A 24,297-nucleotide genomic window follows, 5' to 3' on the forward strand; every position below is an offset into this window, starting at 1 on the left:
AAAAAAGAACTTCACTCTGGGTTGACGAGTTAGACGGCAGGAGCAGTGAACTTTCATCTATCTGCTCAGCCTATCATTGAAGAGCCATCCCAACATCGAGTCTGAACACCACTTATGCACCAGAAAACACATCACAAAATCGACAATGTGTTCCCCTTGAAAGAATGTTTATACGCAGGCAGTGCCCAAGTGGCTACTTCAAGCTGCTGTGAGAGACATTTTTTGTTCAGATTTGCCAAGGCCCTGAGCCCACACAAAGCCACATTCCAAGTTTCATCCCTTAGGGGCACAAGCTAAATGATGCTGCGGTGGCAACTGTGGCGATATCTTCAGACTGCAATCTTTACTCCAGACTTTCTCATGAAACTGAACTGAATTTATTATGGAATGTTATGACCAGTGGAGGATGCCAAGAAACCTCATACCAGAGTGCCCAATTTTAAAGACACAAGGGCATCTTCAACTTCCTCATACAGTCGGAACACAGATATACTGAACACGCATATATCGAATTATTGTCTATAGCGAACAGTCTGAACGTCCCCTTGGAAATCCCATGCAAAAATATGGCGCTGTTGTACGCGTGTATCGAGCTCCTGATCACGGGCACATTCGATATGTCAAACGCTGCTCCGCAAGTTACCGTTTGTCGCGACTTCGAAGAGCTCTGTGATGTGCAGAGATTCCAGATAAGCTTTGGACTGGACTATTTTACATTTCGAATTATTGACATATCGAACTTCTTCACGATCCCCTTGGAGTGCAATATATGCGTCCTCGACTGTATAAGTGCCCTCAAACATTGTTGAGACAGTGCCTGAGGAGATACTGCAAGCCCAATTTGATCTGTTAATGAGTTTTTTCCCCACATGCAGACAGGCGGAAATAGTGAGAACATCCCGCCACATTGCCACTATCACCAAACTCTTATGAACGTCTTCCACGGCAATATTTCCACTGCTGCAGCAAAAAAAGCACCTGTGGTCACTTACAGAGATGAAGGTATTTTCTGGGGTAGCGATTCTGCACCCAGCAAGAAAAGCTAACCCGCCGAATGTAAAATGTGGTTTATTTTATTTCCGATTAAGCAGCGAAGTATTCTCACGATTATAATTTTTAAAAAAAAGGCCACAAATGCATTTTTTCCACAAAATCTTTGTGCAAATAGGTGGTGCGGAACACACAAATATTTCGAATGTCCGTGACAACATTGTTCCAACCGCAGTATGATGTTAGTCGAGTCTAGTAAAGCCCCAATTATGCGTCAGCCAGCCTAGGCTTCATATATACAGGGCGTGTTTTAATGCAAACCGAGCCCGAACTGGCAAGATGACATCCCCTGTGTGGCCTCTTTCTAGCGCAAGTCCCCTGCACTTCATGCTACACGTCATAAAACTCTAGAAGCAAATGCGCTTGGTGCAATATTCCCCCCGTCTAATAACGCACGCGGTACTTGGCAAGGTGCACTTTTTTTTTCTATAACGGGAAAGCTTTTTGGCATCTCCCTTCCTGCCAACTTAAACAAGCGCGAACCCGGGGAGAATGAGGGCAGAATTACATAACGCTTTGTTTCTGCAGCGTATGAGGAAGCCGTGGCAGCGAAGCTGCGGCGTGCGCCAGAGCAACCCGGGCTGTGCGAAGTGCAAGTCACGGTGGATGAGGCGCCGGCCGAGGGTTCTAACTCGTACAGTGGTGATCTCGCTAAGGGTGAACACAGGAGCGTGTGGCTACCGGTACTATCAGAGCAGCCTACCGTGCGCAGCGCGAAACATCACGCATGCGCTGTGCGTCCCGAGTGATATTTCGCTTTCAGCACGCACATCCCGTCGTCGGAGCGTCTGCTCGTCGTCTGCTGTGTTGCGTCTCGTCGGCTAATGGTAGCTTGTTTTGATCCGCGATGCCTGGATTCTTGCATGAAAACGCCCAAATATAAAAATGTAAAGGATGATAGTTTTCTTCTGCATATTGAATGAAGGTCGTAGCGCCTGCGCCACCTTTGAGTGACCACCGTCGAAGCCTTGAATTGCGTGCTACTATATGCATTTAAAAGACTTTTTGTAAGCACTTGCAAAAATAAAGTGCTGTTAAAATCTGCGTGATGTATTGAGTCTGTTTAAAACAAGTGGGCGAGGTACGCTGCTGTGCCGAAACCACTGTATTGGAGGTAATGAACGAATCACCGCTCACACGGAAACATTTTTCATCTGGATTGTAGTTTCACTGATCCATACAGTGGCTGATAGATCCACCGCTACACGCGCGATAAACATAGTAGACGACGCAGAGACGCTCCGATGACGCTGTGCGCGTGCTGAAAGAATAGTCTCGCTCGGCACGCACGGCGCATGCGTGATGGTTCGCGCTGAGCATGGTAGGCTGCTCTGATAGTACCGGCGGCCACGCGCTCCCGTGTTCACCCTTAGGGAGATCACCACTGTACGCCCAACAAATGCCGTGGTTGCGACTCAAAACCTGCCGAGTTCGGCAACAGGGTGGACTGATTTTTGCTGCGCTACTAGTGTCACAGGTCTCTTGTACAAATAAAAGCGTAGCTTATTTAGTGGCCCCTAGTAACGATGACTCACGTGATCTGCGTAATCAAGCTTGAAAAATAAAAAAACTATCATGCGCCGTACGGAGTAGCGTCCAGCGGAATGAGCGCTTACGACCGCCAAGCCGAGACGCACGTGACCACTCGCTGCTGCGACGTGTAATTTGCGCTGTCATGCTTTTGTCAAATTGGAAAATAATCTTGGTCTCTTTTTTATTTTTGCCTGCTCAAAGCAGCTCTGAGCAGCTCCAAGCAGCTCCGTATTTTATTTGCCCATAGAACATCTATGGCGGGAGCAGTTTTGGGCTGCCTGGAACTATTCAGAGCTGCTCTGAGCAAGCAAAAAAAAAGATACCTTCTGTTTCAAGACAAGCGTTCTTCAGCCTGTCAACGCACCAAGCCGAGACGCACGTGACCATTCGCTGCTGCGACGTGTAATTTGCGCTGTCATGCTTTTGTCAAATTGGAAAATAATCTGTTTCAAGATAAGCGTTCTTCAGTACAACTGCCTGTCAACGCTTACAGCGGCATTCACCTGACCCCTAATCTAACCTGTTGCCGCTCCTTGTCGAGCGACAACATGCTGCCTCGATGAAGTTTGCTGAGACAAATGGCAGCTGAAGTTTACCGCTTGCTTGTCCAGTTGTTGACTCCACGCAGAACCCATTGAAGACTGCGTACCAAACTTAAAACTGGGATTATGAAATCCGCTGTTGACAAAACAACTCCGGCACGTGAACTTGATGCGGCGAGGCGAGCAGCGAGTGCCGCGACTTTTCGGCTGCGGCTGGATATCGGATTGCTATGGCTGATGGTACGTTGGTACGGCCATAAGCATCTCTGATGTGCAGTCATGCGCATGTCATGCGTGTCATGAAGCTGCGTTTGTCCATCAGCCGCTACGGTGCTGTTTCACTGCCACAAGTAAACAAAACATGCCTTTTTTTCTTCATATGCGTCAGTGGGCGGAACATCTCATCTGCGTCAGTGGGCGGAATAAAACTTTGTTACTTAATTTACACTACGTTTCGGTTTCGTTTCCAATGCACGTAGTGTGTACTAAACCTGGCAAAAATTTGCCCCGCTGCAGGATTTCTGCAGTTTGACGAAATGTTCTGAGCGGTTTTTTCTTCTCTACTGCTGAACAAAGCAGTACACAAATAGGAGTGTAAATTTCGAGTTAAAATTAAACCGGTGCGAGCTAGGTGTTTCTGTGGTTGCACCAAACCGTAAAGTTACTGACTCCAAACCCCTCCGCGAATAGCTGTCGAATTCGTAAAGAGCTGTACATACTTTCTATGGTAAGATTAAAGAAATGGATTAAAGCGCACGCTAACTGACAGCCCGTTTTGTTCGGAAGTAGCCTTCTATAGAATTGTTTTGTTTGTCAAATTTACGTGCCCCGTCGCGCATTGGACATTTTGCCCCCCCCACGCATAAATTTCTGCGGGTGACCATGGGTCATCAAATCGCTCCTCCCACCTTCCTGCAAGCTATTATCACATATGAACAGTCAGGGAAAGCTCTGGTGCTAAATTTGTTCGACTATATCTTTTCCACAGCTTTTTCTCACACATTGAGACTGAAAATAATGTCTGATGAAGAGATTTTGAATGCTGCGCACCAAAGCCCGTTAAGAAATTAATGTGGGCTGTACTTCAGTACACCTTAAATGATTAAATCACAGATTAATATTTTACGTCTTCTCTGGTTCAGCCCAATTCACACAATTTAGGAAAGCGTTCTAGCAGCGTTCGTTTGCTTGAGTCAGTGACAACAGCATATGACGAAAAAAAAGGAGTGTGCATGGGGGGGGGGGAGTAGGAGGGGGGGGGGGGGGGGGACTACATGCTTTTAGCCCACACACTTGCAGCATCACTTCTCGTACATCCCACTGAATTACAGGGACGCTGAATTGCGGCTTTATTCTGCTGTTTAACTTACGTATACTATTATCTGACTCCACAGCAAAAGTCTAGAAGCTTTGTTTGTCTCCTATGGGCAGAGATAATACCAAGTAATGATATCAGACAGGCATATATTGCGTTGTCGTTTCGCGCAGTCGGAGCCACAAATTCATTTTTGCACGTTTTATGGTCAATATTGAATTCTTGCTCATTAACACACAAATTTCGCATTTTGCTAGCATGCTAGCAATCCGCTAAATTTCATCTTGTGAACTTGCCAATGTGCGGTCTTAGACGGCGTGAGTGAGTCAGCAGAGACTATGGTATGAAAAAAGAAAGAAAAGAAGAACACAATAATGGAATTTTTTTTATTAAAAACCGCATGTATATCAGCTGAAAAAAGTTGCAACGTGGCCTAAACATTCATCACGTAAGGCAATTTGGCAGTGTTTACAACCCTCTTCATTTTTAAGGGTTGATTGAAAGCATTTCCACTCAAGCTACAACCATTTAACAGAATCGACAGCTGGGCTAGTGGGTTTCACTTCATGGCAGGTATGTGCCATGCAAAAAGACACTGACGTTTGAGAAAACAAAGGGACATGACAGCACTGACATGCAACTGATTTTCGTTTGTGGTCGCACGTTTTTCATGCAACTCCATGCACCTTGGCCAACCTGGCAGGTGCGTTAACGTTCGGCTCCAGGAACATCGAAAATCGCACTCATAGATGCACATCCCTCAGCAGTGAGGGACCCGCTATCAAGCCATGTTCAAGCTAGTGTTACATCACTTATCTATCTTCTCCCAGCATAGAGGCCTTCTACATACAAAACAAGGGGGCAGTTGTGTCAGCCCTGCACAAGTGGCACCACGTGAGAAGTAATTAACTTTTCTAGAGAACAGATTTAGATACGGTTTTGTTGAGCTGCTTGTATCTTCTTCCTCACATGTGTGTCAATAAGGTGATGGGCTGTAGACGTGGGTACATGTGAGTGTACATAGTTCTCCGTTAGGTCATTTTAACAGTCATCAACATCATCATCAGCAGCAGCAGCAGCCTATCTACACCCACTGCAGGACAAAGGCCTCTCTCATGGATCTCGAATAGTCCCGGTCCTGTGCTAACTGCGACCAATTTACCCCCGCAAACTTCTTGATCTCATCTGCCCACCTGACTTTCTGCCGCCCCCTGCTGCGCTTGCCTTCTCTAGGGATCCACTCTGGTACCCTTAATGACCAACGGTTATTTTGCCTTCGCATTACATGCCCGGCCCAAGTCCATTTCTTCTTCTTAATTTCTACTAACATGTCCTTAACACACATTTGTTCCCTGACCCGCTGCACTCTCTTCTTGTCCCTTAATGTTGCACCTATCATCTTCCGTTCCATTGCTCGCTGAGACGTCCTCAATTTAGGTTGAACCCTCTTTGTGGGCCTCCAAGGTTCTGCCCCGTAGGTGAGCACCGGTAAGATGCCGCTGCCATGCACTTTCCTCTTCAGGGACAATGGTGGGCTGCCATTCATTATCCGAGAATGCCTGCCAAATGCACTCCACCCCATTATTATCCTTCCAATTATCCCTGCCTCATGGTTGGGATCCGGGGTCACTACTTTGCATATCATTACATTTAATTAACCTTCTGCATTGCACTGAAAGTACCGGGCTTGTACCTATCTTAGAAAGAAAAATATCGAAATCAGCACACATCAGTCACGTACTCCAGCTCGTTCTCTAAAAACCACCCGGGGTCCCTCACGGTGCCGCTGCCCATTCTCGTGGTTCCAAACAGGGCCAGCCTGGCCATCTGGCCAAAAGTCCGGTTGTAGCGACCCACACTGGAAACGGTCAGCGGACCGAAGGTGTCGGAGGCGACGAGGTATTCCCGGTGGCGGAACAGCAGGTGGATGGCGAAGTAGCGCCGCCAGTCGGGCTTGCAGACGCCGTACAGGAGGTGCGCCACGTTGTGCACGCCAAAGTCGTAAGGCACGCGGTGGACCAGGTGCGGGTGAGGCACGAGGATCATCTCGGTGGGCAGCCGGCCGGCGTTCCAGTACCAGAGCTCGGCCCGGTAGTACCGGTACGAGTTGTACCACAGCTTGAGGAACCGGGCGTTCTTGTGGGCCACCAGCACCTGGGACACGGGAGAGAGGGGAGAACATTGAGTGCCAAGTCACCTTGAAATGTATAAGTTTGAAACTTAAATATTCGCAGAAACTCCCTTTCAACTCGTCATTGTCGGATGAATGCATAAGCTGCTCTGCTATATTCCAAGCCCTTTTTAAGTTGGCTTCACTACAACACACAGATACATTGCTCGGAAGATATTTCGAGCACCATATTAATAAGCTGTCTTATGAAAGAATATGAAGGCCTCAGGGCCTCCATGCTTTTACAAAATTATTTTTTTAAGTTCAGAGCACTTTGGGGGCTCGTTTTGTCATCGTAGCTCGCTGTAATGGTTGATGACAAACGACTGCCAAAATCGGGCGGTGCCACGAGATAACGGACCCAAGTAGAGCCCGGCGTTCCATCGTAGGGCGTCCCGCACAGGCTTCAAAAACCAAGCAGTTTAAATAGTCATAATTGTTCGAAACTCGTGAAACGCTGGCGCTTGTCATACATCTCCCCGTTGTTTAGCGCAAAAAAACCTGCAGGTACATTTGACGCAAAATACACGTAATTAACCAGCCGCACCCACGTTCATTTACATTCAGAACGCTCGTTGGGTTGGTTTTTGCGATAATAAGCGAAAAAAAGTGGCAGTGCAACGCCGGCACTTTCAACAGTGCAACGCTGGCGCTGTTTCAGGCACGGGGTGCGCGAGCACTACGGAGGCGGGAAATTTCAAATGCATTGGGTGGTAGCAGTGAACGGATAACGGCGCCACAGCCCATTATGGTAAATCATTTTCTCTTCACTTCCGTCAGCTTTCACGTTGAATGGAACGGCTTTAGGTATTTTTTAAGACAGCTTGAAAAGTGCATAATTTGCCGTACTAAGAAAAAGTAAGTGAACGAAAACTGCGCCCTGAAATTACTTTATAAGAGAATTTTTGAGCCATATTATCTACCCTCCCCTTGAAAGAGCACCCGATGCCCTTGAACAGCTTTCCAGAAGGTAACACTGGCAACAAAATGGATTTACCAATGTGCAGGTTTACAACCAAATTTTAGAACCTAATCCAAGTAGCCTCTAAGTGCCCTCACACTTCATGCGATTCCTCTGTTCTGCTACTCAGGCAACTACCGATTTCACTTTATTTGAACTCACTCAAACGACCTAAACCTACGAATGTTCCCTAATCCTGAATGCTTAAGTTTCCTTTCACTAGGTTGATTGCAGGGTTGGATGCGCCGACGCAACGCAGGCGATGAGGCGCGCCGTAGTGGGGGACTCCGGAGTAATTTGGACCACCTGGGGATCCTTAAAGTGCACCGACCTTTTACTAGGTGCACCATTCACCCTACTTTGGTACCCTTTCTACCGTGCAACACTTTTTCAGCTTTTTTCTAAATCTCAAATGCTTTCAGGACGTCGTCAACAAGTGCATTCTACAAGTGCATCTACTTTTACTAGGGCCCACATAGTACTGCAGCCGAAAATTACTCCTCTGCTCCCACGAGATAACTTAGAAACTGTCTCCAAACATTTCTCTCTCTTCTCTGGTCTTGGCTTGAGTGGTGGAATGACGTTGCTTGAGTGATGTCGCGAGTATTGGCTGTCTTCCTTCTGGCTGCAGCAAATAGTGCATTTGATGGCCACTTTGAAGGAAATCGCAACAAAATCGAGGCAGGAACTGGAAGGCTTATCTGTTAAGACGAGCAAATAACGCAGTGCCGCTTTGTGCTGCGGTAATAGCTTTTGCGGTGGATCCATGCACAAAGGAAAGAGGAAAAGCGTTCACCGGAAGTGTTGCAGGGTCCTTTCAAGCGTTTCTCTAAAGGCGCATCGTGAAGCCCAAGTTTCTACACCACGATTGAAACACCGAACACATCCACTCCCATTTCAACAGGTAAAGGTGAGGTATGCTGTTTGTTACACTAAAGTGTTGCTTGAAAGGGACCCTGTATAAGACTCGTTTTAGTGTAACGACGGCTGCCAGGGCTCTAAGCAAACATTTGTCCATTCATAGGTGAGCATGTAAATCACGACACATTGCCGTCGTCATGAAAGATGCTGCTTATTAACCTAGGTATGACCTGCTGTGCATGTTAGCCAGCAAGTGGAGTAATGACTTCGATTATCCTCCTTCATCAAAGACAAAGGGGGATCAATGAGGAGTGGAATGAGAGGAAAGATGTTGCTAATGTCATCTCTTTCAAAAGACTCACTTGGGCCATCTGGTAGGATGCTTCGCCCACTTTCTTTCTTACATTCAGACCTAGCACTGTATACAGTGCAATCCAAGGGAATCATGCGCATCTATTCCTTCTCATTATTTGATTACTCACGTTTTGGGGCAGATCCTCTGTATGGCCTTTTTAGATTACTTCACACGCCCTCATGTCTAGCTTCAAACCCACCCCTATGCTGTTCCTCTGCAGATGCTCCATAACTTTTGTGAAGATCCTTTGAAAAGATGTTCAGCGCGGAAGCCTCGAGCATCTGAAACACCTCTACTCACTTATACCTCCCCTAGAACAAAATCTCTTTACCACGAGCGGCTTTATAGATGGTGACTTGCCCATGTTCAGCAATTTATTTTTGCTTGTTTGGCTTTTTTTTTTTTTTAGTTCTCTCCAGCAACGCTGCACTGGCATGTACTGCATTTGGCTGTCGCTTATAAAGTTGGCCACCCTTTCTTGTCTGCTATTCATCTGCTATATGCACACCTGCTCGGTCTGCCATTGTTGTTATTTTATTATGTTTACCGAGTCGTTGCAACTAGTAGTCTTTGTTGATTACTTAGCCATCCCGCCTGTGTACATATGCTGTCAACTGAATTTTTTGCACCGTAGTTTCAGCAGTCTATTATCTTGTGACCCGCTGCGGTGGCTCAGTGGCTAAGGCGTTGTGCTGCTGAGCACGAGGTCGCGGGCTCGATTCCCGGCTGCCGCGGCCGCTCTTCCGATGGAGGCGGAAAGCAAAAATGCCCGTATGCTCGAGATTTCGGCGCACGTTAAAGATCCCCAGGTGGCCAAAATTAATCCGGAGGCCTCCACAACGGCGTGCCTCATCGCCTGCGTTGCGTCGGCGCGTTAAAGCCCACGATCAATCAATCAATCAATCTATTATCTTGTGTGAAAGTTTATGTCTCGCTGTCCAAGACCAGCACCCGCATGGCAAAGAGAGTTTTGTTTCATGAGTTTCTTGTAATTTTGGTAGGCCAGCTGTGACTGAAGAGGACATCTTGGAATGTAGATGGAAAGCTTTTTCATTAAACAAATTTCAACTAAGCTGAACAGCTCCCTAATATTGCGTATTTCTCGTAGCTAATGCACGCATGTGACATTCTGTTGTTGCGCTAGTTTTAGTACAAAAGTTCCAGGCCCTGGGAAAAAGCCATGAATTCGAGTGACCGCAGTAAAATTAGCGGCCTTCAGTTCCTGAACAGTGATTACAGCAAGGGCCTGAAACTTCCATGACTACAGCTGCATGCTGTTTCTTCAATGTTTCCCAGGTACCCAGCACTCCTTCATAAAAAAGGACCAAGAGATGAACACCAGCCCCACGCACGGGTGCGGCAGATGCCAGAAGAATCAGGTGGTTCATGATAGCACCAATATTGCTTTGCATAAAGCTTGGGAAGTAAGAAATGCAGGGCCTTCTTTTCCCAGGCCTTCGAATGCAATTGATGCCTGCCCAGATCAGGATGCCATTGGTGAGGTTATGCAAGTTACCGTGCCTGTAGTTTATAACACCCCATGCCTTTACCAGAGGTCGCCCAGATGCCTAGTGAGCCCAACGTAGGAACGGTCGAGGAAACATTACCAAGTTCCCCTTCCGAGACGGTATACTGTCCTGAATCAGCATCAGAAATTAATGTTGTGCCCTTTTGTGTGCTACAAGTGCGCAAATAGCGGTTCTTTGTTTCAATGCAGGTAACTATTTTATTTGAATCACTACAAATCGAAGCAAATATTTTCGAATCGAAGAGACGGATATTTTTGAACCGGGTCAAAGAGAGATAAGAGGTGCGCCCCGAAAGCACCTCCTCTTGTCGCTTGGCCGCACGTCACCAGAGCGGTGCGGCAAAGCCCACCACTGCTAGCAGTAAACACCAGTGCATGTTTTCAAACTTCAAAATACTTTTAAAATTTAGTCAAAATTTCATAGAAGTGCTGTTCGATTCGTAGTTGAATTGAATGTTGTGTTATTCGCTCCAATAATCGAAAGTTTAAAACATTCGCTGACCCCTACTCTTCACACATAGGACTCTACTGCATGCCTCTAGATTTCCTTTTTTTGTTTTTGTCATTCAACGAAAATTATTTACTCAAAACTGTAGCTTTCAAGCCAAAAGCGGTCACACGGTTATAAGAAGCAAAGAAACAATTCTGTCAGTTGTAAACACCACAAAACTTGTCAAGAAGGCGAAAGAAATGAGAAACAAATGCCAGGGGCTGCAAAAGGAAAAGAGGGAAGTGTAGCTAGAAGTGTCAGTACCAACACAGAAGGTGAAAAGAAGACAGGCCCTAATGAAGAAAACCAGCTTCACTGCCCTTCTGGTACATGGCACGGGCAGCAGTCTTACTCGTCAGATTTATCGAAACAAATTTCCTAACAAACATGTTTTTTTTTCTGAATTGCTACTGAATATGAACATGTTTTTTTTCTCATGCTACTGAACATTTTCCACCAAGAAAATGTTCAGTAGCGTGACCCAAAAGGTCTTTTTTCTGCAAGAATAGGTTGCATTTTTAAATGCCCAGAAAGGTTGCTGGCACGAGGCGACGGCGAACTTTGGTGTGCAAGATACAGGCAAAATACAAGTTTGTTTTATTCAAAAGATTTGTTGTTTTATAGTGCCATCAGCACTTTTCCAGCAGCAAGTGATGCTTTATTCACTGAGAAATTAAAGAATTTAGGTTAAAATTTTTATTCTTCCACCAAATCGTATTTCATGACGTCTGCATGTCGCCACAAGAGAGGATCTTCAAGCGAAATTCAAGTGATCCGTTCAGTCTGCAGCAGACTGCGGAGCCTTGTTTACTGCCAGTCATCCTAGATGGCGCCACCATACTGCTCCACACCGCTGTTTACCTTTCCTTTGTTTTCGACAGTATTTGTTTTTGTTATGGTAGGTAGTAATCGTTTCAAAAAACATCGGGTACGTTCGGCAAACAGAGTCACATAAGACAATGTCGCTTACGCCAGTCGTCCAGTGTCGTGTGAGACAACCACAAAGCACCGTACTGCTGTGCAGCTATAACCAGTATAGTGCACACAGTACCAATGTATACTTTTGTATACTTTCATAACTTTACGTATACTTTCATAACTTCCATTGTTTACCCCACAATTCTTACTGCTATAAAATGAATAAGCATTACATTTAAGCGACACTATCTCGTTCTGCAAGCTTATGAGCCCTGTGTAACTTGTGTTCACTTTTGACAGCCTCAGCCAACTGCATAACTGTGCATATGCCGTCATAAGTTCTATTGCAGGAAATGAGCCAGTGGGTCGCATGGCCATTCTTTTTTTTCCCTAATTATATATCTTACTTGAGTAAAGTTTACGTTAAAAGTGGTTTCAGTATCATTCTAACTGGGCAATCTTTCGAATTAACCAAACTTGTGTTTTGTCTGCATGGCCCCTTTAAGCATGATTTCAACTGCTGCAAACTCGTTACTTATACTGCAAGCATTCTCTCCAACATACATGAGAATAAAGTCAGGTATGCTGAAAATCAAATACATTCAGAGGTGCTCCAGCCCACTTACTATTGCTGAGCATAATGATATTAACCCTGCCTATAGCCAAATGCTCATCTAATAGTACACACGAGCTGCCATCCCTCGGCAGAGTTCTATTCCTAAACGTTGTCCAGGTTGAAATTCTGGAAGCGGGTTGATCAAACTGGAGGATTCTTAGCACTTTTTGCTACGCAGCATTTAGCTCTGACCCCTGCCTTGTTCCGGTATACGACTGCTGCGAACTCAAAACTGTTTCGTTGTGTGTTCTGGTATAGAACACTAGACTTTGGCTATACTGGGATAATTGGGTTTGTTATAACGTAGAAAGCGATAACGAATACAAGCGACTACTTGGAAGAGAAGAGAAAGTGAAGTGGCCAACAGGGCACAAACATCATGATAAGTCGCTTGTATTCGCTATCTCTTCCTATGTTATAACAAACCCAGTAAAACCCGTATAACTGAAGTCCAGTGTTCTATACCAGAACCCACATTGAAACAAAAGCCACGGGCTTTGTCATCGAATTTTAAAAGGTCTGGGCCAGATACCACTTCACAGCAGCCGAGACCTAGGCTGGTGAGGCAGTGCACTAGTTTGCTGGCTAGTGTCACTATTCGGGGCTATCCCCGAAGAGGATGGTGGACAAAAAGCAACCCTGGTACAAAGACGAGTGCCGAAGAGGAAGAACAAGCTTCACCCCATGAAGGAGCCCAATCAAGGAGTGCACTGCTGAAAAATGGACAGCAGCATTGAATAGAGGAGGGACGCATTAGGCGATGTCAAGAGCACCCAATCATAAAATGCCCGCTGACCAGAGATAGGAATTGGAGCAGGACACCCACAGTGGAGACATGCAGCAGGAAGGAGCAGCACGAGGAGGTGCTAACGTCATGGAGAAGCAAGCCAGGGGTGACCAGGGCATCAATGTCGCAATGCAAGTTTGGGAGGGAGCAAATTGACGGCACATCATTTATAGCCTTCGTGTCGCTCCGGCAACTTGTGGGCCCCAGCGGCAACAGTTGACTGTCTTTGCGCTGCGCCATCACACCGTCAATGTCGCTTTGACAGCCCTCATGGTGGCACTCGGGGTTCTGCTGGTGCCTTCTGCAGTCTACCGCCACCCCCAGAGTAGCCGTCCAGGTCCGACTTCCACAAGTACGAGAACTCTTCCGGCTGCAACCCATCACAACTTCACTACGGTGCCACTAACTCGTCACATTCATGCCACATCTTGGACATGCCAGTGCCAGTGACTGGCGCTGTAGTTATGACTGTAGTTATAACTGCAATGACTGGCACTTGTAGTTAAAAACCTTCGCCTTATCACTTCATACAGGCTTTAGCAAATGGCAACTTTGTTTGCTTCAGGGTTATTTAGTCATTTTGGGTAACAAGTTTCTTTTATTTAGTTTGTGCCATTTTGTTCATTGTTTGCTGTTTTATTTGTTTGGGGGTTCGCCTCACGAGAGATAAATAAGCGTTGTTCAGCCTTCCTCTGTTTGTCGTGTCCTTCTTTGCGAGTGAAGACATGCGACACCTGGTGTAGGTGAACCTGTGTAATTCCCCTAACTGTAATCTTGCATATTCAACTCAGCAGCGCTCTAAAGGCGTAACCACACGGAGAATTTGGTACGCGATGCAACCAGTGAGAGCGACAAGCAACTAGATTGGGTTGTCGCTCAGCCACCTCTGTCACTGACTTTTGCAGCGTTGTTCAATTCAAGCCAGACAAAAACTTCACTGGTCACCAAGAAATGGTAGGAGCAAGGGCCTATAGAAGTAAGCACTGTGTGGCCTATGTGGTTTACTCATAGCAATGTCCATGGCCAGTGCATGTTCTGCTTGCTTTCATTTGCTCTGTGGAGCCCTGGCCAGAACTGCGACCACTGTTTTAATACTACAGGGCAGCAAGAAACAGGGACTAACAAAGGTGAGGCACACAGGACGAGACCACTGCTTTCATGCTGCTGTGATGAAGCGGTACTGTGAGATGTTGAGCATTGACTGATACGATCGACTTTGAATGGACATGCGTGGGACAAAGAAGAACGTGCGTGTCCTCGCCGATGCAGATTTCTGATGGTATAGCTTAACGTGTCAACACAATGCAGGCAATAACGCTCACCGTAGTAGAGGGCTCCAGATTAATTTTGACCATTTGGAGATCTTTAATGTGCGCTGAAATCTCGTACACACGCGCGTTTTTGCTCTTCGCCTCCATCAGAAAAGTGTCCTCGCCAAATCCACCAGACATGCAACTCCTGTTTATGTGTGTGCATGGAACTGCAGCATCCTCTAAAGGGAAACAGCGCAAGTTGACCAGAGAAGCACTCGCAGCAACGTGGCTGAATTGGCGAACGACAAGACAGGTGGCAGTGATTCTTATTCCGTTGCATTAGGTTGCTGCATCACAAAAATTATTTTATGTAGTTAGCCCTTGTGGCACAAAAAAAAAAAGAATACCGTCATCAGTCCTCTGTTTAGATTAAATACCTTTTGAGTACCTCTCAACTGCAAGCATAGTGCTTCACTGCGCCAACACTTCCAGGTTGGTTTGCCATGAAGTTTTTCTAAAAGGTGCCATTACGCCACAGCAACGTAACGGAGTCGCGGGAGGAGAAAAAGGGGAAGGGGGATTCACGACGCCTGCGAGGCGCCTGCCGGTGAACTCTTCCCCATCGACCTCAGCCGCGCCTGGTTCCCAAGCACATACCGCGCAAATGTCCCCAACTGTGACGCTTATGACGAGATCTTTATGCACCGGTACACCTCTGCGCAAAGAGGCACCGCATTCTCACCTGCGTGCCGAGAGCCTGATTCGGGTACCAGCCCAGAGCCATCTCGAAGTGCCGGAAAGGGTCAAGGGAGCGGACGAGGTACGAGTCGCCGTCGAGGAAGATGCCTCCGTACTTGCGCAGTATCCGCAGCCGCGCTATGTCGGACGCGTGGTAGATGGAGCTGAGCCGCTTGCCGAACACGTACCGGGGCCTCTTGATCGTCTCCAGCCTCAGGCCGGGAATGGCGGACACGAGCGGCCAGTGCGGACTCGACCGGGTCGACTCGTCGCAGCTGTCGCAGTGGACCACCAGCGACACGGGCCGCTGCTGGATCCACGCTGCGCGGATGCACACGGCTTCGACGAACGTCAGCGACGCGTTACCGAGGCGCACGAAGTGCACGACGTTGGGCACAATGACGTGCTTGAAGCCCGTTACGTTGTCCGCACTGCCGAAGTCCACGATGTCGCCGGCCCACCAATTCCGCGCGGAGGCGGACAGACGGTCCGTGCGGATGCTGCGCTTGACCAAAAACAGGAGGGCAAAAACTGCCGCGGTGGCGATGGCTAGTAGAGCGACGCGACGAGTATAATAACGCATCGCGAGGCGATGACATCGTACTGTTTTCACGGTGGCGGCTAATTCTTTCAGGATACTCCGACCAGTGGCTCGGGTGATTTCGAAACGTAAACACGTCCACGCCCGCGAGAAGCAACCGGAAGCAGCAGAGCGGAAGCTATAGCTTTAATGGAGGATCCCATGAAGTTGTTGCCTCCTGAAGCGATTAAAGGACGGCGCCATTAAGCCTTTCTTCCTTTTCCTTTTTTTTTTTTTTTTTTTTTTTTACAGTCGAGTTTTGCTCGTTTCTGTTTTCAATCGGGTGACCGACAGCAGGGTTGACACGAGTTCAATATCTTGCATTGGTAAGGCACACAAGGACAAACAACCCTTTCCGCAGCATTCGGGCTTGCATAAATAACTTGCAGAAAAATCGCGCGTTGGTGAGTCTTGCGTCCGCCGGGGCGGGAACTTTGCCGTTTATCCGGACTTGGTACTGTTCAAAGCTCTTCTGTACCCCATCAAACTGCTGCATCCTCATTCCAGTCGGGCGCAACGTTTGTAAACGTTAGTCGGGCCCACCAATTCCAGATATTTTAAAACTGTGTTGTTACGCAATCAGTCAATCAACCAATCAATCCACGGATTCATGGAACCTTTTCTTTCCTCTATGCACGGATTGCCGAAGATTATTGTTTTTCGTCGACATTTGCAATTTGCATCCAAGCAATCAAAGAGGCGACCATTGTTTTCAAAGCAGCATTTCGAGGACAAGTGTTTTTCGTCGACATTTGCAATTGCATCCAAGCGGCGACCATTGTTTTCAAAGCAGCATTTCGAGGACAAGTGATGGTGTTCTGTGATCGGGAAAGTTAAAACACACCCATTTTCCGTAAAGATGCCAGGACGTCCTATTCAAGAACTGAGTCTAATGGTTCGAAAGCTTCAGTCTCCGCCAAACAAGCAAGAGATTTTGTCATGTGACCCGATGGTTGTTCTGGTCACGGAGCAAGATATAAAGGTTCTGGTGAAAGTTGGTAGGAGACGTGGCGGCGTTGTCGCAATGCCCTTAATTGTGAGCGATCGAAAGATTAATTCGTCCTCATGGATTTTGAGTATGTCAACATTTTGAGCGGCTTAGGTTAGTTTTCCACATCGCTCTATTCCTGCACGCACTACCAGCACGAATCGATCATGAACGCTTTCGCGCCCACGTACTGAACCAGGGGCGTAAGCGTTTCGGTGTCAGAATGCCCCAGGAATTTATACGTGCATAAAAATGACATATATTGCTCATGTACAACCGTGAAATTAAATGAAAGCCATTCTAGCAAGACATTATAATTTCCAGCTTCATTTGTGACTATATTTATATAAGCCCCAACCACATGGAGCGATTTTGCGAGCGACTTGGGGCATAGAGAAATTTTCTTTCTCTATGCTTGGGGCGCGACGCGACTAGCGACGAACTACTTTTCGCCGCGCACCAAGTCGCTCATCGAATCGCTCGGTTCTGGGCCGCCAGAAACAGTCGCTCGCCTCCCGGAAGTGGCCTCAGCGACTAGCCAATAGGAGAGCCCCTACGTGAGCACGCAACCTCCGGTTTTGAAAGAGAACGGGGGGAAGATTTTGCAAATCCACGCAGACGACGTTTGCGGTGCAGCGGCAAAGAAAGCTTTGCGTGGCAAAGCTTGTGTACGCGCTGAAGCAGAAGCAAGAAGGCTCCCGCACACACTGGGTGAGACCCGTGTGGGAAAAACGACGTCAAGAAAGCGAATTCTTCACGGCGTTCATGTTGGAGCCGAGAAACGAGGCGCAGAAGGAAAAGCGTGCGCTATTGCTAACCCAAACCAGTTTTAGAGATGCAACGAAGTGCAAAAAGCAAGGTAGAAAGGCGTAATGCTTTTCAGTCATGCTTTTTTTGACAAATGAACAAAAAAAAATGTTTGCAAACATCCAGCGTACCAAGCGCGTTACTATGCGCAGTGAGGAAACATTGAAATCGCCATCCTCAGTCGCATGCTCAGTCGCTCGAGCCGTCGCTGTCATGTGGTTGCCTCGGCGAGCGACTTCGGTTCGGCGACTGCGGATCCTAGTAGCGTCGCTCGTCGCGTCGCTGGAAAAATCGCTGCATGTGGTTAGCGCTATATAGTTGGAACGATCATGTACCTTAACTAGCTAGCTAAAGACGATTATTTCCAGCTTGCAGTTTTTTTTTTCTTCCAGCTGGGCTGACAAATGCCAGCTGCCAGCCGGAAGAAAATCTCAATCCAGCTAGAAACTGAATTTCAAGCTAGAAAGAATTTCTAGCTAGAAGAAATTTCTGGCTGGAAAAAAATATTTTCGCCTGGGTATACTCTCTATTTTTTATTTTTCTTATTTTGTCGGCGGCGTGTAACACTTTCCAAATAAATCTGGCTACGCCACTGGTACCAGCTGACCTAAGGTTCCTTTATTTAAGATTTAGAGGAGGAACGTGACAGCAACGATATGCTAGCTTTGCCTGAAAAAGAACAACGCTGATTCGTAAAAAAAAAATCCTGGGTCATTCCACTCTATGGATGGTTTTTTTAGCGCACGACGTTAAGGGGACGCAGAGCTTAGGTGAAAGGCATGAGCAAATTTTATTGCTCTTGAGAGTTGCCGGACACATACACGCATTTTTATTTTGGTTTTTTTATCTTCCGAATGGTGCCTATTATTAAAAAATCTACTGAAGATGCATATCCAAGTGATGAGCCGTACGAGTTAGAGACTCAAGCCATGTTTTTAATGGCCCGCGACTCTGGTATAATGACCGCGTGCTAATTGCACACGCCGGGACGTTCGTTCTCCAATGCCTCGCGCTCCAGAGGCATGTGGAGACGGGAGTTCTTGTTTGCAGGCATGACAAAAATACATGCAACCCTGCCTACCACACAAGCTTCGTTTACCAGACCACGGCACCTTTACCGAACTTTCGTAAAAAAGTGACTGGGGACACTGCTGCGGAACGGGCAGTGGTTCGACACCACCACCCGCAATCGCAGTCTACACCTGCGCAACAAGAGTGAACGTTTAATTGTGGCATTCGTGAACAAAAAGTTTCAGTATACTACATTAGGTGTGTAACGTAGAGTTTCCTTTCCTTTCCTTTTTTTTTTTTTTTTTTTTTTTTTGTAGCGTGTACGTTACACTGGCCCAGGTTGAGCAGTTTCGCGTTGCTCCTGGAGAGCCGTGCTGTGCAAGTGCTGCACGTGGCATCCCGGTCCACTTGATGATCATACGAGGGGTGGCCGGGTGTACGTGGAACCGGTGGCTCGTGCGTCGCAGCAACACCGGCGTGCGCCTGTGGAACCACACCCCACGCGCCCAGCGTCTTCACCGACCTCCGTTCCGCACGTGGCGGCCCGGTCCCCTTGATGATCATGCGAGGGGTGGCCGGGTGTGGACCCGATGGCTCGTGCGTCGCAGCAACACCACGGCGTACGCCTGTGGAACCACCTTAGCTCTGGGGCGATCGGCGACGCTGCGCCGGAGCCGCTTGATAAATATACATGTGTCACATAATGCGTATACCGTGTACGTGTGTCATTGAAACAGCATATTGAGCATGATGATCAAGCTAATCCTAGACAACCAGGAAAGCTAAGAATAACCAACTGAATCTTAACTCAGGCTACGTATATCCTGGCATAGCCGAGCTAAGGTACTGCTATTTTTTTTTTCTGAGAACACTACCCTACTTGCAACCGTTGACTCCATTTTGTGTCGTAGCTTCACTGCAATGCAACTTGGCATGCTGAGGAGCACCCTTTAAAGGGGCCATATATTGGTTAACGCCCCTACGCAACGAGGCGATGAGGAGCGCCATAGTGGAGGGCTCCGGATTAATTTCGACCACTTCGGGATCTTTAACGTGCTCCGAAATCTCGAACACACGTACGTTTTTGCTTTTCGAGGCCTCAATCAGAAATGCGGCCGCCGCGGCCGGGAATCGAACCCGCGGGTCCCGGCGTTCAACACCACAGCGCCTTATATATATAGCCACTTTGCCACCGTGGCGGGGGCCGTAAAGACAAAATACAACCTTGCTCAATATGAAGTAACTGGCCTTTAGTAACACCCCTAGTAGCACAAATTGTTGCCGCAACGTTTCTGCCGTGTTGCCAATGTTGTGTAACGTTAGGCAACGTTACACAACGTGGTGACAATGTTGCCGAATGTGGGCCAACATTGGACACATTCAGCAACATTCCCGCAACGTTTACAAACAACGTATAGGCACCGTTGCCCGTATGCACATTTTTCACGTTGCAGCAATGTTGCCAAATGTGGGCCAACGTTGGAGACATTCAACAACATGCACGCAACGTTTACAAACAACGTATAGGCAATGTGGCCCGTATGCACGTTTTTTCACGTTACAGCAATGTTGCCAAATGTGGGCCAACTTTGGAGACATTCAACAACATGCACGCAACGTTTACAAACAACGGATGCGCAACGTTGCCCGTATGCACATTTTTTCACGTTTCAGCAATGTTGCCAAATGTGGGCCAACGTTGGACCCATTCAAAAACATTCATGCAACGTTTACAAACAACGGATGGGCAACGTTGCCCGTATGCACGTGTTTTCACGTTCCAGCAATGTTGCCAAATGTGGGCCAACGTAAAATCAGTGTTGGACGCATCCAACAACATTCACGCAACGTTTAACGCATAGGCAATGTTGCCCACATGCACATTTTCTTGCGTTGCAGCAATGTTGCCAAATGTGGGCCAACGTTGGATACATTCATGTAACGTTTAAAAACAACGCATGAGAAACTGCCATTTACACGCTTTTTTCGCGTTGCAGCAATGTTGCCGAATGTTGGCAAATGTCATATTTATGATGATAAACGATTTCACTTGGAGTTACATAAGCTGCCTAAAAATTCAAATGATCCCGTACAGCACACTTGAATGTTTGCGATATAGTTACAGGATACGTTAATTTCGGGAGTGTGGTTAAAAGTGATCAACGCGTACGTACAGTTTCTACATATTTAGCAATGCTCACGAAAAACCTTCAAATTAACATTGTCTGTGTACATGTTTATCTAGGTTGCCGCAATATTGAGGAATGTTGAATGTATAGCAGCTTTCCATTTATTTATTATGTGAAACACCACACTAACCCATGTTTTGGAGAAATTACGTCGCCTATAAAAGTTCAAATGGTTATGCCCAATGGACGTCTTAGCCACAGTTCACTGCAACGTTTTTAGATTAGGTTGGTTTAGAAAATGTTGGTTCACTGTACCATCGCCTCGTGTACTTTAATTACTGTACTTTAGCTGCATATAATACGGCACTTACACACGCACGCACATAAATTAAATCCCCATCCTCAGCCTGTCTACTGCAGGACGAGGGCCTCACCCATGCAGGAAAGAAAAGTATTCTTTCCTCCTTGCACGGCACTTGCTTCGCGCCATCTCCGCGACCCCGACCTGCCCCGACATACAACCTCCCCCCCCCCCCCCCCCTCCCTCCTCGCCCGCTCCATCGCAAGGGGAAAAAACGTGGCCGAGCTTTCACTTCTCGCGCAAACCCTGCCGCAGCCCAAAACGAAGAATCTGACGCCCCCGCGCCGGCTCCCTCCTTCTCCCTGAGCACGGCTTTTGAAGCTCCTTTCATGGCGGCCGAGCTGGTGCGGGTCATTCAAAATGCAAAAAGGAAAAGTGCGCCCGTAGCCGAGAGGCAGCACTCGCGCCTTCTTTACTTTGCAACTTCCACTTGTCTTCCGGCACCCTCCCTGCTCAATTTGGCCTCCAACTTGTCCCTCCCATCCTAAAAAAGAACAAATCTCCCAAACTTTTCTCCTCTTTTCGTCCTATTTCATTCACGAGCGTTGCCTCCAAAATTCTCGAATCCATGGCGCTCGCACGCCTCGAATTACAAGTATGCACGAATCTGCAACTTGAACCCTGGGCCGCAGACGGGTTTTCCTCGCCAGCGCAGTGCCATTGGATTCAATTGCCGACCTTGTCTCTGCACTAGAAAACGCGAAGGCTACCAAAAACCGTGGCCTTTGTCGTCCTTTTGAACATTCGCAAAGCCTTCGACCGCTTACGTCACGAGGCTATTCACGATGCAGTAAAACGCTGCAAAATTACTCGGCCGTCACCCTCATCTCCCCCGACGTTACAAGACTGGACGAGGCCCGCCACTCCATCGCGCAAGAACCAAACAAGCAATACCCATACGCGTGGGTTGCATCATGCAATGCACCCGCTCGCATCCCAAGCATCAAATTTGTGTGACAAGAATCCTGCCTACTCAGCAGGCTCCGTAACTGGCTCCGTACTGCAGCCTCCGTACCAGTGCTCACTTACAACTGAATGAGAAAATCAACAGTCCCACTTGTTCTTCATCCACATAAATCAAGCAGCCTAAAATATAGAATCCAATTCGCGAATCAAACAAAGGCAAACCAGATTTCGCTCAAATTCCAAATCAAATAACTACCCGCTCTTCATTTAAAATATGAGTTAGAAACAGGCCAGAAAATATTTTGGAGCTGGAAAGACGGGGATGAGGGGAGATTTGAACTAAGACACACTTTGTGTGGCTGGGGCCCCTATATGTACACCACGCTATGAATGCGAATTCTCAGTGTAAGGAAAAATGTAAATTTGTGGACGTCGTAGTGATATCGCGTAATGATGTTATAACACACTTGCAGTGGTATCGCATGGATGTCCACAAGCAGATGATCTTGGGTGAAACATATTGTATGGACATCACATGAATGTCCTGAAATGACATTGGATATTGTGACCATTTGTGGATATCCTATGGACTTTCGTGGTTTGCTGGGTTCAGAGGCAGACCGCAAAAACCCTACATCGATGTGTGATCATTTAGAAACACAGCTCTCGAAAAACTGCAGAAATGCATGTGGAGAAGTGTCACGCTGAGCATGTAGATTCCCCCATGAAATCTTAAAGGAACCGTGAACGTTTGAACGTTTCTCAAAACGAAAGAAACGCGTGGTGCCGGTCCGACGGATGGCGTAGCCAAACTCGGCGGCAGATCCGTTTATTTTAGTCCCTCATTTGTTGGATGATCACACAATATTATCTTAGAGTGGATGCAGCCTCGAATAAAATAATACCGCCATTCCGCGCATCGTGCGTTACAAGCCAGGTGCTGCACCGTTCTAAGACGGTCATTTTTTTCAAGATGGCCGCCGGCTGTTCCATGAATGAAATTCGTTTTTATTTCATTTTTTAGTAAGCGGGTAAATCTCATCGCCGTTCTTGGTGTTAATGAAAATATACCACAAATATGGCACCTTCGATTGAAGGTTGAGCGCGAACAAAATATTTTTTTGTTCAGGAAAAACTTACAAAAACACTCATTTATTGCTGTATCATTTTGTAAAGCTAAAAAAATACACTAACAGGCTTCGTTTACGTTGGAGAACAGAATTTTAACAGGTCAGGCAGGCAGATTCCCGATCATAGCCAATACTTTCTAGCCTCACTAAGTTATCAGTGTCGTGCGTGAGCTCGCGTCATCCGCAAATTCCCCCGCAATGATCGTGTTGGCAGTGGCATTTCTTTGTGTTGCACATGGGCCCGCGGCGATTTCCTCCACGTGTAAGAAATCGAACTTCTATTATTAGTCACGCAGGCGTAATTATTATAATCATCGAAAAACTACGTCCAATAAATATAAATACAGTAGTCACTCGTTATAACGAAATCGCTTTATTCGAAATATCGCTTCATTCGAAATTTATTCTGGTCCCAACCCAAACTGATGCATTTTAGGCCGCATTACTCGAAGCGCCAGAAGAGCTAATTCCAACATGGCGGGTGTGGGTTAAGTGGCGAGCGGAGGCGTCGCCGTGCCGCGGTGACCCAGTGGCGAGTCAGGCTGTCAACATGGCAGGTCAACACAAGCTGGTACTTCGCCGGCGGTTTTCTCGAACCGGTCATGCTCGATTCGGGTGATCCCCATTTTGGGCAAACGGTCCAAATGCGTGGTAGGGTCATTGAACTTCGTCGCAACACATTGGTCAAGGGTGTGGACACGACGGTGCGCGAACACTGGCAATCGAACCGTAGAATTGGCAGTGTCGCCGACAACGAGGCGCCGAAGAACTCTTGGGTTGCAAACTTCACGGCTGCACAACTCGGGAAAACAATTCACAGTGATCATGCAATGCCCCTAATGCGAAACCGATCAGTTTTCATGATTGTGCTTTGTACGCCCAATTAGCGGTTAATCTTTTTATTATTACTATTTATTTATTTTTTGAGCTCAACAAACAACCTCCGTCTCGAGCCACGGCATCTGCGGCGCTTTTCAGCGCAAAACTCTCGTATAGCGTTTCGTGACGCCCGCACGCCCCCCTATAAAAGGGGCACTGCCGCTGCCAATTTTTGTGGGCGGCGACCATAGCCTCCTGCATTGCTTGGTCAAATGGTCAAATTGTAGCAGGGGTTGCTCTCGCCCGGCAAGAACATGAAACAGCCACCACAGCTTATTCTGAATAACGTTTTGCTTCAGTGAATACATTATGGTTTGATTCCTCGCAGCTGTGGCGTATAATCAGCTAAAATGGTTTAGCTTTTCTCGAGTGGTTGCTTATATCAATAT

At 47.1% G+C, this 24,297-nt stretch overlaps 2 protein-coding genes across 2 annotated transcripts in view; both read right to left on the reverse strand.

Moving 5' to 3' along the window:
• LOC144175895 (uncharacterized) overlaps positions 1 to 3,330 on the reverse strand; it is a 101,857-nt gene extending 98,527 nt beyond the window's left edge. The window contains exon 1 of the mRNA XM_077704959.1: positions 3,180 to 3,330. The gene's annotated coding sequence lies outside the window, so the exon portion shown is untranslated. The remainder of the gene's footprint in view (positions 1 to 3,179) is intronic.
• Positions 3,331 to 4,805: 1,475 nt separating this feature from the next.
• Positions 4,806 to 15,884, reverse strand: LOC144175896 (uncharacterized). The gene is made up of 2 exons (XM_077704960.1): positions 15,122 to 15,884; positions 4,806 to 6,594 (listed from the first exon to the last, which is right to left on the reverse strand). The coding sequence occupies exons 1-2, from the start codon at positions 15,698 to 15,700 to the stop codon at positions 6,160 to 6,162; spliced, it is 1,014 nt and encodes a 337-aa protein (XP_077561086.1). The 5' UTR covers positions 15,701 to 15,884; the 3' UTR covers positions 4,806 to 6,159.
• Positions 15,885 to 24,297: the final 8,413 nt, after the last annotated feature.

The sequence above is a fragment of the Haemaphysalis longicornis genome, unplaced genomic scaffold, assembly GCF_048455015.1.
Source record: "Haemaphysalis longicornis isolate Haplotype H1 unplaced genomic scaffold, Haemaphysalis longicornis Haplotype H1 scaffold_3, whole genome shotgun sequence".
NCBI lineage: Eukaryota > Metazoa > Arthropoda > Arachnida > Ixodida > Ixodidae > Haemaphysalis > Haemaphysalis longicornis.